The sequence below is a fragment of the Neophocaena asiaeorientalis genome, unplaced genomic scaffold (genome assembly GCF_003031525.2).
Source record: "Neophocaena asiaeorientalis asiaeorientalis breed wild unplaced genomic scaffold, Neophocaena_asiaeorientalis_V1.1 scaffold79, whole genome shotgun sequence".
NCBI classification, from domain to species: Eukaryota; Metazoa; Chordata; class Mammalia; order Artiodactyla; family Phocoenidae; genus Neophocaena; species Neophocaena asiaeorientalis.
The window spans coordinates 5593363-5610784 of NW_020175402.1; the positions used below are offsets into that span (position 1 = coordinate 5593363).

Genomic DNA, 17422 nt, shown 5'->3' on the forward strand with positions numbered 1-17422 from the left:
TTGCTAAATCACAGAAATCAAAATCAAAAGAAAAAGTGACTTCCACCTAGAACCACTGCTGTTGCCCCCTTGCCCATTTGAGGGCATTAGCATGGTAACTAGAAAGAGAAGTCCACCACCCATAGAAGTATCCTATCATGCATTCCATATTCAAATGTATATGCATTTTTAAACCTGTTTTTAGCCACTGTTCTTTCTTTTAGGCAACAATCAAGAATGGACATACTTGCAAATGAACATACTGGTTGACTGACTTTTAAGCGTCTGCACAGCTCCCCAGATGGGAACTATCCTGCATGTACAGAAAATAACAAGCACATTGTTGTTCACTGTCAGAAACCAAGGGAGTGGAGCCTTCTCCACACAGCTGCTGGTAGATCTCATTTAGAAACAGTTAAAGCAGTTACAGAACTTTTATTTGCATGTTACACCTCATTAACTTATCTCTGAATTAGCTGAGATGATAAAGTATTTATTACAGTGTAAGAAAATAAGAACATTTTTACAAGTTACTGCAATCATAGAACTATTTTATTAAATATATGAATGTACTTATTTTGTACAAAACACATATCTTTCTCTCTGCCCCATGAAGCCACCATTCTAGAACTCCATGCTTATAAAAACACACTTTTGGCAGCAATTATGACAAGGTGAAAGAAAGTGCAATTCTGAAAGTAACAACACATAACCACATAACCAAAGCGGGCAACAAAAATAGGCAGAGGTTAGTGGGTTTCGTGGCTAGCTCTCTGCTGACAGGCCCTAGTCCTGCTCTCAACAGGAAACAATTTAGGCATAAAAACTCCTGAGTATTATTTAAGTAATACCGCCCAACCCTCTTGGTAGCATCCCTCTTCCAATTCCATTTATCCTGATATTGTAACTAATTTGTAAGTTCTTTAAGAAATTCCATCCTGGTTTACATCCCTGTCAGTTGCCCATATCCCTCTGAGCTTCAAAAACACAGAAGAGTAGTAAGTTTCAAAAGGATGTCAATTGAAACCTTTTATAGATGAAACCTATTTCCTAGAAGTCAACCTGCCAAATATATGCACAGCTGGAGATGAGAGACTGCGTAAAAAGTCCAGCTGGAAAATATCTCGGGTACCCAATTCGATCCAGTTATTCTGCATCTGTGGATTTAAAATGATCATCATCCACAGTGGAATAGATGTGTCCCTCGTTGCTTAGAAAATCCACAGCTTGCCTAGAAAGAAAGAAAAAACCAAATGTAGAAGAAAGGAAACTGCCTTTTGGATATGGCCGAATATGTAAACTTTACTCATTTCCCTACTTTCTTCTTAGCTGACAAGAATTCATGGCCATTTTGCTCATGGAAGGCTCTTGCAGGGAGAAACACCAGTAAAATTACAAAACTGAGGTAATCCTTGGAGACAAAGGCTTTAGGGCTGCCTTGGATGCCTCTCCCAAGTTGTGTAAAGCAAAGAAAATAGGACCTCACTTAAATACCAGTGTAAGCAAACTGAAACCAGTATCTAAAGCTATAGTTCCAGTTGCATATAATGTCTCCCAATATAAACAGCTATATAAAAAAAAATAGCTCCTCACTCATCCACCGACCCTCTCATTCCCCTCTGGAAAATCAAGTTGCAAGAAGGAAAGGAAAGGTCTTTCTAGAAATGGTATGACACCTTCAAATCCTTAAAGGCCCTCAGGGTCAGTGTCAGTAACATATTTAATAAGAGTAACAATTTATAGAGCGCCTACTATTGTGACAGACATTCTGCACCTCATCATCACAGTAACTCTAAGATAGGAATTATTATCCTCATCTCATAGGACAGGAAATGGAATTAGACCTGAGCATTCTTTTCTATTGAGACCTAGAATATCAACTGATTTATAGTAACAACTATCACAAACACCATAATACTCAGTTTGTTTGATGAGTTCATTAGAATCAGGAAGCTGCTTGTCTAACAGGTTATCAGGACAAGGATGTTGGAAGGACTGTCTAATGGCTTCAGGTCCAGATAGCCTGAGGAACACTGCACAGTGGGGACAGCAACGCCAGTGCAAATGTACACCTGAGGACTAGGAGCTTAGCATCTCATTCCTCCAGACTAAATTCCACGAGAGCTATCTGGTCAATTTTTGCTCAAAATTACATCCCTTGCACATAATGGTACTTAGTATTTGCTGAATGAAAAATGAATGAGTGAAGTGACAGGCAGCACCATCTTTGTGGGTCCTTTTTCTACTTTTTCATGACTGAACAACTTCACTTTTGTTAGTCAACGGTTTTTTTTTTTTTTTAATTTTTTAAACTTACTTCTCATTACTGGGAAATCCTGGTGAGGGGAAACGGGTACAATTCTGGAGCCCTAGTTCACAGAAACCAAATACTCACTTGATGGAGGGTACGGTCATGTGTTGGAGCTGATTCTTGAGATCCTGAAAGTTCAATCCTTCAGGCCTTGGGCAAGCCTTAATCAAATTCAGTACCTGAATATTCAAATCAGAAAGATTTTAGCAACTACTCTGAATCAGCTCCCCTATGTAAGCCAGAATCCCTTTATAGGAAAGAAATGAGTCAGGTACTTAGCACCATTAAGGAAGTAACATAATTTACAACTAACTGTCTGTGTCTTGCATGTCTGGAGCCACTCAGCTGTTTACCTGGTTCTGGGCCACAGTGAGGCCATTTGCTGGCATGAAGATATTCCCACCAAAGTTCCCAGCTTCACCCATTCCTGGATTGCTGACAGGTGCTTTCCCTGCTGAGGGCTGAATTAAGAAATAAGTTTACAACATTAGTAAATTCACCAATTTAAACACAGTCCTTGCTCTTTTAAGTAGCTTAATAAGTAGTTTACAAAAAAACAATTTAAGCAGTTTTTTTTTTTTTTTGGCTGTGCCACACGGCTTGTGGGATATTAGTTCCCTGACTGGGGATTGAACCCAGGCCACGTGAAAGCGTGGTTAGAGTCCTAACCACTGGACTGCCAGGGAATTCCCTAAGCAGAGTTTTGCCAATAACAACTGCTTCCCTGGGAAAGGACAGCTATTATCTAATGAGTATTTCATAGGAAGATAAAGTCATTCTCTGAAGCATATCGTATCAAACAGAGAGAAAGGTACTTCCTGGATCCTCCTTTTCTTTTGTGATGTGACAGGAACCAGAGGAAAAATAGCACTGAGAAGAAAATTACTGAGATCTGCTATAGTGGTATCTACCTCTGGTGCTTCAATCATGCAAGCATTTACTGAGTGTCAACTAGGCATGAAGCATTACAAGGAGAGAAAAGGAGACACAGTTCTCATTACCCTCTCTTTTCTTCTTTTTTACCACCAAACTTTTAAAAAATAATAGATTATAGTCACTGTTTACATTTCCCAGCACTATTTGGATTCTCTCCAAATACACCTCTGAAACTGTTCTCACCAAACTTACCAATGCTTATCAACCAACACAGCCAGTAATCCCTTTCAGTTCTCATAACACTTGACCTCTCAGAAGCAGACACTGCTGACCACACCCCTCTTGAAATGTACCCCTCCTTAGGCTTCCTGACACCATATTCTTCTGGTTCTCCACTTAATTTTCAAACTATACCTTCTCAGTATCCCTTCTCAGCCTCTTCTGTCTACCTGTCTTCCAAAAAGCTGATAGTTCTCTCAGGATTTCATCCCAGACCTCCTCTGAGGCCACAAATCCTCGTTACCAACCATCTACCGAAGACCTCCACTTAGCTATCTCACGCACTTCAAAATAAAGTTTACTTTCCTCCCCAAACCTGCCTGCCCTGGTATATTCCATTTCTATTAGTAAGTCCAAGCCCAGTCCCGTAGATCTTGGCCATTTGAGTCTCCACTCGCTCACCTCCCACAGCCCGTCACCACAGCCCATCACCACAGCCCATTAATACAACGTTCAGTGGCTCGAATTGATCCTCATCACCCCTGATCTCCTGACTGGTGTCTCAGCTGCAAGTCTCTCCTATTCCAATCAACCCTCCTCACTGCTCCAAGTAATAACTTCTGATCATGTCTCTCCTCCACCTAAAAGCTTTCAGCTGGCTCCCCCTGCCTGTGAAGATAATATAAAACTCCTGGATATTAAGACCTACCACAACTAGACATCAAAGTCTGTATTTTATTCTTGACCACCCCCTTTCAAAACAGGGAATTCTTGCCAGTCACACACATGCCTCTGACACGTTATTCCATGTCTGGAATGCTCCTCCCCTCATCTGCTTGGGAAACACTCTTCTCATCCTTCAAAGCCCAACTTAATTGTCACTGCCTTTGTGAAGACTTCCCTGACATCCCCCCAGGCCAAAGTTAGTTGTGTTCTTCCTTCTTGGCTCTCACAGCATTTGGCCCATTCCCTCTCTTAGCAGCCATCACACTGTTTGCCTGTCACTTTCCCCCATAAGCCCCTTCAGCTTTGCACAGTGCCTGGTGGACAGCAGGTGCTCAGTCAATGTTTAATTTATTGAACTGAATAAAGATGACAAAAGATTAAATATGTTAAGTACTCATTACAAGTAAAAGAGCATTGTGGAAGGTCATCAGTGAATCCCATGCAGTCAAGAGACTCATTCATTCAACAAACGTTCATTAGGGCTTCCCTGGTGGCGCAGTGGTTAAGAATCCACCTGCCAGTGCAGGGGACACGGGTTCGAGCCCCGGTCCGGGAAGATCCCAAATGCTGTGGAGCAACTAAGCCTGTGTGCCACAGCTACTGAGCCTGTGCTCTAGTGCCCCTGTGCCACAACTACTGAGCCCACATGCCACAACTACTGAAGCCCACACGCCTAGAGCCCGTGCTCCGCAACAAGAGAAGTCACCACTATGAGAAGCCTGCGCACTGCAATGAAGAGTAGCCCCCGCTCACCGCAACTAGAGAAAGCCCGTGCACACGTGCACAGCAAGGAAGACCCAACGCAGACCAAAAAAAAAAAAAAAAATTCATTAAATGCCAATGCTTCAAGGTCATTAAAAAAAAAACCCAAAATTCAGTCATGGTCTCCTGTTTTCAAGCTAGATGCCTTCACGTTGCTTGCTGGTGAGACAGAAGTCCTATTTTATGATCCAGTAATACTGAACTGAACGCTATTTCTTCCCTGGATACCTCTGCTGAAATGACCTCATGTTCTGCTTCAGGTGCGCCCCTGTTCCCATATGTGTATTTTAAGACTTGGTTTAGCCATCACCTCCTCCAGGAGGCCCTTTCTGATGTCCAGGTCAGGACAGGAAACTCTTCTCTGTGGTTCGACAGCACCCTGCACTTGCCACTCCTCACTGCTTAAGTGATCTGAACCCTCAATGCTTAAGGCAAACTCTTTGAGGGAAAGGATTATTTTATTTACTCCTCAATATAACTGTCTATACTCACAGCTTCCACCCATCCTCACTTTAAAACCATTTTTATCACACAACATTTGATATATATGTATAGGTTATGAAGTATAGTCATAAAATAAACACCCTAAACTTTCTACCCAGTCCCATTCTTTTTAACCCACATTTCCCCTAACCATTGCTGAAGCCTCTCTTCTGAAGATCCACGTTTCCAAATCAGACGGACCTCTCTCATCACCTTACTTGACTTCTAGGCAGCATTCTACCGTTGAACTCCACTCCCTCCTTAAAGTACTCTTTTCAGAATATTCTATAGAATCACATTTCCTGATTTTCCTCCTGCCCAACTGGCAACTTCTCTGACTTTCTCTGGCTCCTGCTGTGCCTCCAGACTCCTAGCTCTGTGTTTCAGAGTTTAGGTCTCTTACCTCTTAACTCACTAGTTATCTCGTCTCATCCGAGGCTTTAAATACTATCCACACAATGACTCCCAATGCTCTCTCTCTACCCCTGACCTCTCCTTTGAGTCCCAGCTTTATACAGTCAACCGTCCATTCTGGTCTCCATTTGGGTGTCTGACACGTTGCATTTGCTAAGTCCAGAACAGAACTCTGTAGTTTGCCCTTCAAACCTGCTAGCTTCATCTAGTTACTCAAGCCCCAAACCTAGGAGCTATTTTTGAACCCTCTCTTTTCTTTATATCCTGTATCTAAACCATTAAGTCCTGTCAGCGCTACCTTCGAAATGTATTAGAATCCAACCACTTCTTACCCAGCTGCTGCTACCATTCCCCAGAATTACTTCTGTTGCTATTGTTGGTGCCTCATAGTCTACTCTCCACACAGCAGCTCAAGTGAGCTTTCAAAAAGGTAAATCACATCACATCACTTCCCTAGTCAAAACCTTCTAAAGGTTTAGTGTCAATTAGAAAAAAGTAATCCTTACTATGGCCTACAAAGCCCTACATGATCGGGGTCTCGCTCCCTTGCCTACATCCCTGTACCACCTCCCATGTCACTTGCTTCACTCCAGACAGTCTGGCCTTCTTGCTGGTCTCAAGTATGCCAAGCTTGTTCCAGTCTCATGGCTTCTGACACCGCTTGGAATGTTCTTCTCTCATTTAAAATTATACCATTCTTATTCCCTCCATCACTGTCTTCTCCTACTCTGCTTAATTTCAGAGTACCTATAACTACCTAAAATTATATATTTGTTTTCTTGTTGATGGTCCATTTCTCTCAAGAATATAAATTTGAGGGCAGACACTTTACCCATCTTGTTCACTGCTTTATTCCCAGGGCCTAGAATAATGATTGGCATATACTAGGCTCAATAAATTGAATGAATTTATCTTTGTATCCCCAGGGCTTAGCAAAGTGCTTGGCACAAAACAAGAGGCAACAGCTCCAGTCCCTCCTACTGTAACCAGTCTTTCACCTTGCCACCAGAATCATCTAAGGGCACTCTAATACTCAGATCAGCAAACCCATTATGTGGTCCTAGATGGACTTGCCAAACTGAATTTGTACCACAGAAAATGTTGAGAAATTTCAATATGAAGCAAGAAATATAATTGCAGGGACAAAATAATGGTGCATAAATAATCCTGTTTAGCCAATAGGTTGGAAGGAAAGCAGCAAAATGCTATCTTAGTTGGGGTTTTTCTCTGAATATGGACTGAAAATCCTGAAGCTAAGAGCTCAGCTGATAATTATGTGTCTACACTTGAAGCTTGTCTTGGCCTCAGCCAACCAAGCCACCGGGGTTAGAGGAACTTGTAATTTTGAGAGGAAAGTGTTTCATCAGGAATAAAATAACACAGCAAAGCTCATGGAGAAAATTTTTTTTGAGGACTGAATGATGACTTTCTTGTGGCTCAATCTTCAAAATGTCAAGGAAATCAAAGCCGGAGCACAGAAGTGGTTTAGGTTTTTTCAGGGAAGAGAAAAAACGACGAGAATGAAGCTGCTCACCTGGCTGTTACACTTGCTGAGCATCATGTGTGCATTGACTACTTCCAGAATATGTGTGGTGAACTCATTCATATCCTCCAGGGGCATGATCTTAAAGGCTACCAGGCTTTTCTTGTTCTATTAAAATAAAGAGAGAAATGTGAACAAATAATGAGCACATTCAAGTCAATTTCAGGTCAAAACATTGTGGCTCCTTTCTTGGTTATAGTATTTTACTAAAAATGTGTTATATACTGAAAATTTTTAACTTAGAGTTAATCCAAAAACAGTCAATGAAATATAGTCAAAAGAACAAAACTAGCATAGAGATGTTCAATGACTTCCCCAAGGTTATACAACCAGAGTCTAGTCTCCAAATCCAGTGTCCGCCTTCTACACCTAATGAATGCCATAGATGGCAACTGTAGGCTTAGATCTTGTTCTTTCTCTACCTTTCTGTTTGTTTTATATTGAGGAAACCCATTATTTCCTTTTGAAGAAGAAAATAATGAAATAACTTCAATATAACTCCCATTAAACATAGAGACTTACTAAGTCTTAAGTATCCTAAACTTAGGCATGACCCCAGAAACTGCTTCATGCAGATACATTTTAACTGTCGTTTTTTCCTGACTTTACCTGAAAAGATCTCAGATGACCAGCCACTTTCACATATGTTTCTGGAGGAACCACAGTGTTTTCACTGCTGGCATCCTAACAGAAAAAATACAAACACACCACTTAGGTTTTAGTGATGCTGGTGAAAGCCTCATCAAAATTTCTAAATTATGTACAGAAAGAGAAAGTTACAAAGTAAGAGCTAAAGGATCCTAATGCAGCACTACCTAGTTTGCCCTGCCTTTTAGAATTTAATTTTTTAAAAATGAAACCAGGAATTAGAATAAAAATATCCAAGTTCTATGTTATGCACATCAAAAAACAAGCAAACGATTATGGCACTCTCATTCAGTGTTCTTAGGCACACAACTTTCTGGTGGACATACTTATTGGCATAGCAACTGTACTTTTAGAAATTTAAGAAAATAAAGAACATGTATTAAGATTTAGCTTTAATATGGTCAACTAATCTATGACAAAGGAGACAAGGATATACAATGGAGGAAAGACAGTTGCTTCAATAAGTGGTGCTGGGAAAACTGGACAGCTACATGTAAAAGAATGAAATTAGAACACTCCCTAACACCATACACAAAAATAAACTCAAAATGGATTAAAGACCTAAATGTAAGGCCAGACACTATAAAACTCTTAGAGGAAAACATAGGAAGAACACTCTTTGACATAAATCACAGCAAGTTCTTTTTTGATCGACCTCCTAGAGTAATGGAAATAAAAATAAACAAATGGGACCTAATGAAACGTAAAAGCTTTTGCAAAGCAAAGGAAACTACAAACAAGACGAAAAGACAACCCTCAGAATGGGAGAAAATATTTGCAGACGAAAGATTAATCTCCAAAATATATAAACAGCTCATGCAGCTCAATATTAAAAAAACAAACCCAATCCAAAAATGGGCAGAAGACCTAAAGAGACATTTCTCCAAAGAAGACATACAGATGGCCAAGAAGCACATGAAAAGCTGCTCAACATCACTAATTATTAGAGAAATGCAAATCAAAACTACAATGAGGTATCACCTCACACCAGTTAGAATGGGTATCATCAGAAAATCTACAAACAACAAATGCTGGAGAGGGTGTGGAGAAAAGGGAACCCTCTTGCACTATTGGTGGGAATGTAAATGGATACAGCCACTATGGAGAACAGTATGGAGGTTCCTTCAAAACCTAAAAATAGAATTACCATATGACCCAGCAATCCCACCACCGGGCATATACCCAGAGAAAACCATAATTCAAAAAGACACATGCACCCCAGTGTTCATTGCAGCACTATTTATAAGAGCCAGGTCATAGAAGCAACCTAAATGCCCATAGATAGACGAATGGATAAAGAAGATGTGGTACATATATACAATGGAATATTACTCAGCGATAAAAAATGAACGAAATTGGGTCACGTGTAGAGATGTGGATGGATCTAGAGACTGTCATACAGAGTGAAGTAAGTCAGAAAGAGGAAAACAAATATCGTATATTAACGCATGTATGGGGAACCTAGAAAAATGGTACAGATGAACCGGTTTGCAGGGCAGAAATTGAGACACAGATGCAGAGAACAAATGTATGGACACCAAGGGGGGAAAGTGGCTGGGGGGTGGTGGTGGTGGTGTGCTGAATTGGGCGATTGGGATTAACATGTATACACTGATGTGTATAAAATGGATGACTAATAAGAACACGCTGTATAAAAAAATAAAATAAAATTCAAAAATTCAGAAAAAGAAGATTTAGCTTTAGGAGTATTCATCACAGCATAGTTTTGAATACTAAAACATTTAAAACAACCTACATATGCAACAAAAGGTGCACATTTGTATAATGGATTAGTTTATACTGCTGCAAATGATAATGCAGAATTCTATTCATTGTCTGTGAAGACCTGCTGTGACTCATGGAAAAAAGCTTATTTCCCACAAGGGGAAACATATACATCAAACCGTTAACAAAAGTTAACTTGGATAATTATAAATGATTTTAATATCTCTTTTTGGGTTTTCTAGACTATGTACCTATTATTAATAAGAAAAATACATAAGCTGACTCAAAGCTCTTTTTGATTATAAAATACACGACTATAAAAAAACTAGAATATAGAATGTATGTGTTTAAAACTAAAAAACACCCCAATTCCCATTACCTGGAGATTATCAACTATTTGCATTTCACTCTACCTATTATTTTACATAGCTGTATATATACCACAGATAAAAGTTTGTATTCTCTCAAAGAACATTTTAAAACAAGTTGGAACTAACACAACATTATAAATCAACTATACTGCAATAAAAATTAAAAACAAACTCTTGCAAAAAGTAAAGCTGGATCTATACTTCTCTCCTTTTACCAAAATACATCATTTAATTATAAAAAGACTTAATCATATATAGAGATATAAAAAGAAACCACAGAAATTACAGAAGGAAACATGAATTGAAAAATAATCTGAAACAAGGAAAAGCTTTTCAAAGTCAAAAGACAAACTAGAGAAGTCATATAATTATGATAAGAGGTTAATATTTTTCAGGCTCTTGCAAACAAAAATAAATATCCAAACACTCCTGGGGAATCAAAGGACTTTAGACAACTAAAAATCCCCCCACAAATTAACACTGAATAAAGTTAAAAAAAAAAATCCAATCTCACTAAAACCAAAGAATTACGCATAAAAAATGAGAAAATTCTCAATGACAAGACTATTTTTAAACTATGATACAAAAATTTAAGACTCATAAAACCTACTGTTAGGGTATGGAGAACTAATGGGGAACTCTCATGCACTAAGTAAATTGGTACCTTTATGGAAGGCAATAAAAAATGTAAAAACGTAAATGTAAGATTAACCAAAAAAGAAAGTAGAAACATGTAAAATGTGTATTTCCTCCAGAAAACCTAGTTTAAATTGATCTTAAGGAGATTATCTCAATCATGAAGAGATGTACACAAAGATACTCACCGCTGCATTGTCTATAATAACAAATGATGGAAATAAGCTAAATGTTTCCTGACTGGGTCTGTAAGTAAGGGATGATATATCCTTATGATGGAATAGGCAGTCACCAAAATTGATGATGTAAATTTGTATTTATTGACATTAAGAAATCAGTTCCACTACATAGTTTTGAGCGAAAAGAGCAGATTACAGAGCAGTTGCATATCATATTATCCCTTATGTAAAACTGTAAGCATACATCTCATATATGTACAGATATGCAGAGAGAAATGTCTGAAAGGGTATTTCCCAAAATGTGTTGTAACAGTAGTCATCTTTGGGATGTGGGATTTCAGGGGATCTTTAAATGTTTATAAGTGAGCACCATACATTTTGTATGAGCATGCAGTATTAGGCATCTCTAGTAACTACCTTCCCCCTTGATGGCAGGGACTGTGTCTTTTGCATTCTTTGTCTACCTGGAACCAAGCAGTCTGGTTCAGAATCAGTACTCCAATAACAACTGTTGAATGAATTCTCCTGTATTTTTCTGAGGTCCAAAAAATAAAGAATGAATAACTATCAAGTTAATTCTTCACAGACGACTTGTGGTTTTTGAAGTGAAAATAGCATACAAAGTATGCATTATCCAAATGTTCTGTAATGAATGTATTTTAAAAACAACATAAAAAACCAAGAGGCCTCTGCCCAATTAAAAAATAAAATGGGGGCTTCCCTGGTGGCACAGTGGTTAAGAATCTGCCTGCCAACGCAGGGGACACAGGTTCGATCCCTGGCCCAGGAAGATCCCACATGCTGCGGAGCAACTAAGCCCATGTACCACAACTACTGAGCCTGTGCTCTAGAGCCCGTGAGCCACAACTACTGAGCCCACATGCCACAGTTACTGAATCCCATGTGCCTAGAGCCCGTGCTCGCAACAAGAGAAGCCGCGACATGAGAAACCCGCGCATCACAACAAAGAGTAGCTCCCGCTCGCCGCAACTAGAGAAAGCCCGCACACAGCAACAAAGACCTAACACAGCTAAATAAATTTAAAAAAAAAATAAAATAATTAAAAAAAATAAAAAGGGTAAAAGGAATATATTTTCTTTAAGTCTATTTACTCCATGTTTATACATACACTTATATATATGTTGCTTTGCAAAAATGGGGCCACACCATGCATACTACCTTTTTTTTTTTTTTTTTTTTTTTTGAGAACCCGTGTCCCCTCCATCGGCAGGCAGACTCTCAACCACTGCGCCAACAGGGAAGCCCCATACTACCTTTAACATGCTCTTTTCCTCTCAACAATTTATGGTAAACACTTCTTTGTGACAATACATACATTTCTACATCATTTGTAGTATTTTAAAAAATATACCAGGATTTAATTAATAATATCCTACTGCTAACACTGAGATTCCTTTTAGTTTTCCATTATTATAAATAATGATGATCAACAATCTTACAACTGAATCTTTGCGTGTTATCTTTAATTATTCCTTAATGCAAATTTCTGGCAGTGGAGTGGTCAACATTTCTGAGATGATTTTGATCATCGGCTGATTTTTGAGAAAGGTGATGCTCATAACATCAAGGTAGGGCGGTATCCACTTCCCCAGACAAACAGTGACAATTCACTCCATAAATTAGGCGCCTACTGCTCTCAAGAGAAGTGGACATTGCCATTCTCTTTTCTCCTTTGCCAATTTAATAAGCTAAAAATGGTATCTTAATGTTAAGTAAACTTGCTTTTCTTATTGTTGTTGCAATTTGTATTTCATCTATTATGAATTACTTGTGCATTTCTTTGCCCGTTTTCCTAAGGTGTGGTTGCTTTTTCCTTTGTAAGAACTTTCAATAATTGAAAATTTTAAATGTTCGTAATATTTTGCAAAAAATTTTCCCACTAATTTAAATAATATTTACTCAGGGCCCACTATGTAACTGGCACTGTTCTAGGTGCTAGGGATACAGTGCCAACATAAAAATCCTTGTTCTCACAGAGTTTACATTCTAGTGTGTCCCGTCACTTGCCCTTTAACTTCGTTTATAGTATTTTGGGAAGTTTAAAAGATTTAAAATTTTTTATGACATCAAATGTATTGGCCTTTAATGTTAGGGTTTCTGCCTTTGATGTCTTGCTTATGTTTTATTTTTATAATAAGATCCACCTTTAAAAAGTAAGACTAAAAAAGTTCAACATCTCCAAAGTCCCAGAGTAACCCCACCCTGATTCAAAAACAACTACTTACATCTGTGTCAACCCACTGGCGAACATCCATGGGTGCAGCCGTCATGTCATCTATTTTGTAAACAATGTTGGTTGCAGCCTTCTCTGCATTTCTGATTATCCCCACAATAGTGACCTAGACCAGAAGAAAAAAAAATTTGGTTTTCTTAGAAACCAAAGCAACACTTATATATTTTCTTAAAAATATTTATTTATTTATTTATTTGGCTGCACTGGGTCTTAGCTGTGGCACGTGGTATCTTCATTGCAGCATGCGGGATCTTTAGTTGTGGCATGTAGGCTCTTAGTTACGGCATGCAGGATCTAGTTCCCTGACCAGGGATTGAACTTGGGCCCCCTGCATTGGGAGCATGGAATCTTAACCACTGGACCACCAGGGAAGTCCCTATGTTTTTTTTTCATAAATTTATTTATTTTAGGCTGCATTGGGTTTTCATTGCTGCGCGCAGGCTTTCTCTAGTTGCAGTGAGTGGGGGCTACTTTTTGTTGCAGTGCGCGGGCTTCTCATTGCGGTGGCTTCTCTCGTTACGGAGCATGGGCTCTAGGAGCATGGGCTTCAGTAGTTGTGGCTCGCGGGGTCTAGAGCACAGGCTCAGTAGGTGTGGCGCACAGGCTTAGCTGCTCCACAGCATGTGGGATCTTCTCAGACCAGGGCTTGAACCCGTGTCCCCTGCACTGAGGCGGATTCTTAACCACTGTGCCACCAGGGAAGTCCCCTATGTGTTTATTTTTTTTGTGGTAAGCGGGCCTCTCACTGTTGTAGCCTCTCCCGTTGCAGGGCACTGACTCCGGACGCGCAGGCTCAGTGGTCATGGCTCACGGGCCCAGCCGCTCCGCAGCATGTGGGATCTTCCTGGACCGGGGCACGAACCCGTGTCCCCTGCATCAGCAGGCGGACTCTCAACCACTTCGCCATCAGGGAGGCCCACCCCTATGTATTTTCACCCCTATGTATTTTGTTGAGATGTTAGTTTTATCTCATTCTTCATTCCTATGATTAAGTGACTCTTCCACAAATTATTTTTACTTACCTGTGAAATCTCAACATTTCCAATTCTGAACACTTCATCAACCAGAGTAGCAGAAAGCAGCTGAGATATGGTACAGGGTACAATATGCTGAGCTCGGGCTCTCTGAAAAAAAAGTATGCATACATCCAATTAAGAAAATAATAACTACTGTTCATTTAGCACCTGCTATGTGCCAAGCACTTTACATATATTATAACACCGAATCTTCAAAATGCACCTCATTATCCCTGCTTCACAGAGATGAAAACCAGGGTTATATAGCTAACAAATGCCACACTTTAGATTTCAAACCCAGGCTTGTCTGACTCCAAAGCTCCTGATGAATGGATAAATTTGTGCGGTACTAGGGATCACCAAAATGAGTAGGCCAGAGTGCAAACAGCATAAGGAAGATGACCTGCTTCTGGAACAGACTTTTAAAGGAAACCCCACCTTTAGGAGCTGGCTTTTTATCACAGATGAGATGGTACTCAGAAGGGGTTTGAGAGATGGCCAGCAGAGACAGAACATTGGAGTTGTTCTAACTCTCATGATAAAATATAACAGAAAGTTAGAGGTATAGCTTTCGGATAGATGTTCTGACAATCAAATGTGAGTATGGGGAAAATGGGATAAGGGCTTGGCCACACTGGACATCTTAAAGGAAAGGGATAGGAGGTGATGGGCAGAAGAGGACACCCAAATCACATCCAGAAGCAGCCTAACACCAGCATAAATTCTTATTTTTGCCTACCACTGGGCAGAGGTTGTTTGGGGGACATAAAGATGAGTAAAATGGAATAGGATTTGCCTTCAACATACTCCTAACTTAGGGGAGGTAAAAATGTAAATAACGAGCCTGATCTTGATACACTATAGAATGAGATGCTCTATGTAGGATCTCGGAAATATTTTTGGCAATTTCAAGAAGAGGGAGCATTTAGGCTGGACCTTGAAGCATGAGAATTTCGACAGTGAAAAAATAGTGGGTAGGGAATATGCATTATAGGCTGAGGGCAAACATGCACTCTCATAGACTCTTAGAGGGACCATGTACAAGATGGAAAAAGCATGGTGGATTAAAGATTACGGTTCTTCCTGTTGGAGATCAACAGGATGTAACCCAGTAACTGTTCCACATGTAAGACTGAACATAGTAGACTCTTGGTCTTCATGGATTTAGCAGTTGAAGCTTATCCCTGAAGGTCCATGATACTCGCAACATTTCACTTTGCTGAAGCCTAATTTTGAATGGTGAGTACTGCCAGGATGGTAGAAAGTAAGCCTAGCCAACTACCAGCACACATGTCACAACAGGCAGCAGCCAAGCTTGAGTGTAAAGATTATGGCTCTACCACTCAGGAGCAGTGTGTTCTTGGTCACATTTCTCTATTCATCTGTACCTCAGTTTCCTCATCTATAAAACTAGGAATAATAAAATCATTAAAAATCATTATGAAAATTAAATATATGGTGAAGTACCTAGAATAACTGGCACACTGCAAGCACTCAATAAACATTAGGAATTATTAGGTCAGCTATTGTTCCTCACTCTTTATATCTGCAATAGCTTTTAACAAGGATATAAAGGAATCAACTGTTTTTCAATTTTACTTTATAATATTTTATAAGTGAAGTTATATGCTATATTAGTATTTATATATTTAAAATTTGCTGAGGTCCCAGGATTTAGCTCTCATAATCTACTATACAGTTTTCACCTATCACACCTGAGATTTTCATTGTATCTTCAGCATAAGAAAACTAAGAGCCACTGTGGTAGCAGCAGCAAGAATATGGGCTTTGGAGCCAGAAAGTCCTACAGACCTGTGTTCAAATCCCAGCTCCACAGCCCTGGACACACCACCACCTATTCTATAAAATGAGAATATCTACCTTTTGAGTTGTAAATGAAATATATAATGTATATGAAAATGCTAATCCCAAGCGCCACATGTAGTAGGTATTCAATAAATATTATTACTCCTCAGGGAAAAAAGTTACAGATGGGTAATTATTGAGGTGTTAGTAAATACCTTCAAATTCATCTCAAATCACAGCAAGTTCTTATTTTTTAATGAGTACCTATTATGTGCCAAGAACTGATCACAAAGAGTTTCCAGTTTGTTCCAAAGAGATTCACAGAGAGGGTGACAGCACAAGTACTGATATGTTTAATTCTGAAAAAAATTCTTTTCTAGCTGACTATGAACCACTGGCTACTCTGACAGTACTATAAAAAACCCACCATTTTTAAAGGCAAAACATGGTATTAGAAATTTCACATGATTCAATCAAATATAACAGGTTTATAGTTGACAGGAAACATTTTAGATAGAGTGTTTATCTAATTTACTGTGGAAAAGGCACTAGATTTAAACATAAAAAGACCTGGGTTTGAAACTCCAGTTTATAACCATCATTGTTCTCCGAAAAGCAGTCTTAATACACAGCCCCAGGGAGAGATACTGAGATTAAGAATTCTAACAACCAGAATGAAGAAAAATAGTTAAGATAAAGGAGAAAAGATGAGAACCAATGATCTATCTTTTGTTTTTTCCTTTACAGCCTCAAGGAAGACAAAGTTAGAGGACTTGGAGTCCCCTCTGGTCTTCCTGGGAAAAAGAAAATTACAATAGACAGAAGTTGCTCATCAGATTTTGGATTTGTGCAGCATCAATGTGTGGACTAACTAGCTATGCAAGCTCAGGTGTCCCTTAATCTCCCTGAGCCTCTGTTGTGCAATGCAGTAAATAAAAATTAACTCACAGGATTATATAAAATAATCATATGAAAAATATAAAGCAATGCCCAAATGTATGGGAATTATCAATGGATTTTTTTCCCACTGACACACCCTTGTGAATTACCAGTTTAGGTAAAAGCTTATCAACCTGGACATAAAACACAGAAGCTACTAATACTGAATCTTAACACCAAATCCTATATTTTTTAAAGGATGAAATCAACAGCAGCTATTAAACTGAAACTCATTTCTGAAAGAGTGAATAACAAGCATTTGGACAGCTTTTTACAGATCACTTTCCTATACATTACCTCATTTATCAATTCTCAGAACCACTCTGGGACATGAGTAGTACTAGTACTATTATCAGATGAGAAAAATCAAGGGCCACCAAAACCAGCAGTGGAAGCTGCTTCGCTAAACTCACACCACCAGTTAAAAGGCAAAGTTGATTCTGGACACCACGTATTCTGGCTCCAATGCTCAGGTTCTTTTTTTTTTTTTTTTTTTTTTTTTTTTTTTTTTTTTTTTTTTTTTTTTTTGTGTGCG

At 39.1% G+C, this 17422-nt stretch overlaps 1 protein-coding gene across 1 annotated transcript in view; it reads right to left on the reverse strand.

Moving 5' to 3' along the window:
• Nucleotides 1-451: 451 nt before the first annotated feature.
• Nucleotides 452-17422, reverse strand: part of RPA2 (replication protein A2) — a 17991-nt gene continuing 1020 nt past the window's right edge. The window contains exons 2-8 of the mRNA XM_024766905.1: nt 14149-14250; nt 13119-13232; nt 7923-7997; nt 7305-7421; nt 2644-2751; nt 2375-2469; nt 452-1210 (exon numbers count right to left, since the gene is read on the reverse strand). Coding sequence (XP_024622673.1) covers nt 1126-1210; nt 2375-2469; nt 2644-2751; nt 7305-7421; nt 7923-7997; nt 13119-13163 — 525 coding nt within the window. The 5' untranslated portion in view covers nt 13164-13232; nt 14149-14250 and the 3' untranslated portion in view covers nt 452-1125. The remainder of the gene's footprint in view (nt 1211-2374; nt 2470-2643; nt 2752-7304; nt 7422-7922; nt 7998-13118; nt 13233-14148; nt 14251-17422) is intronic.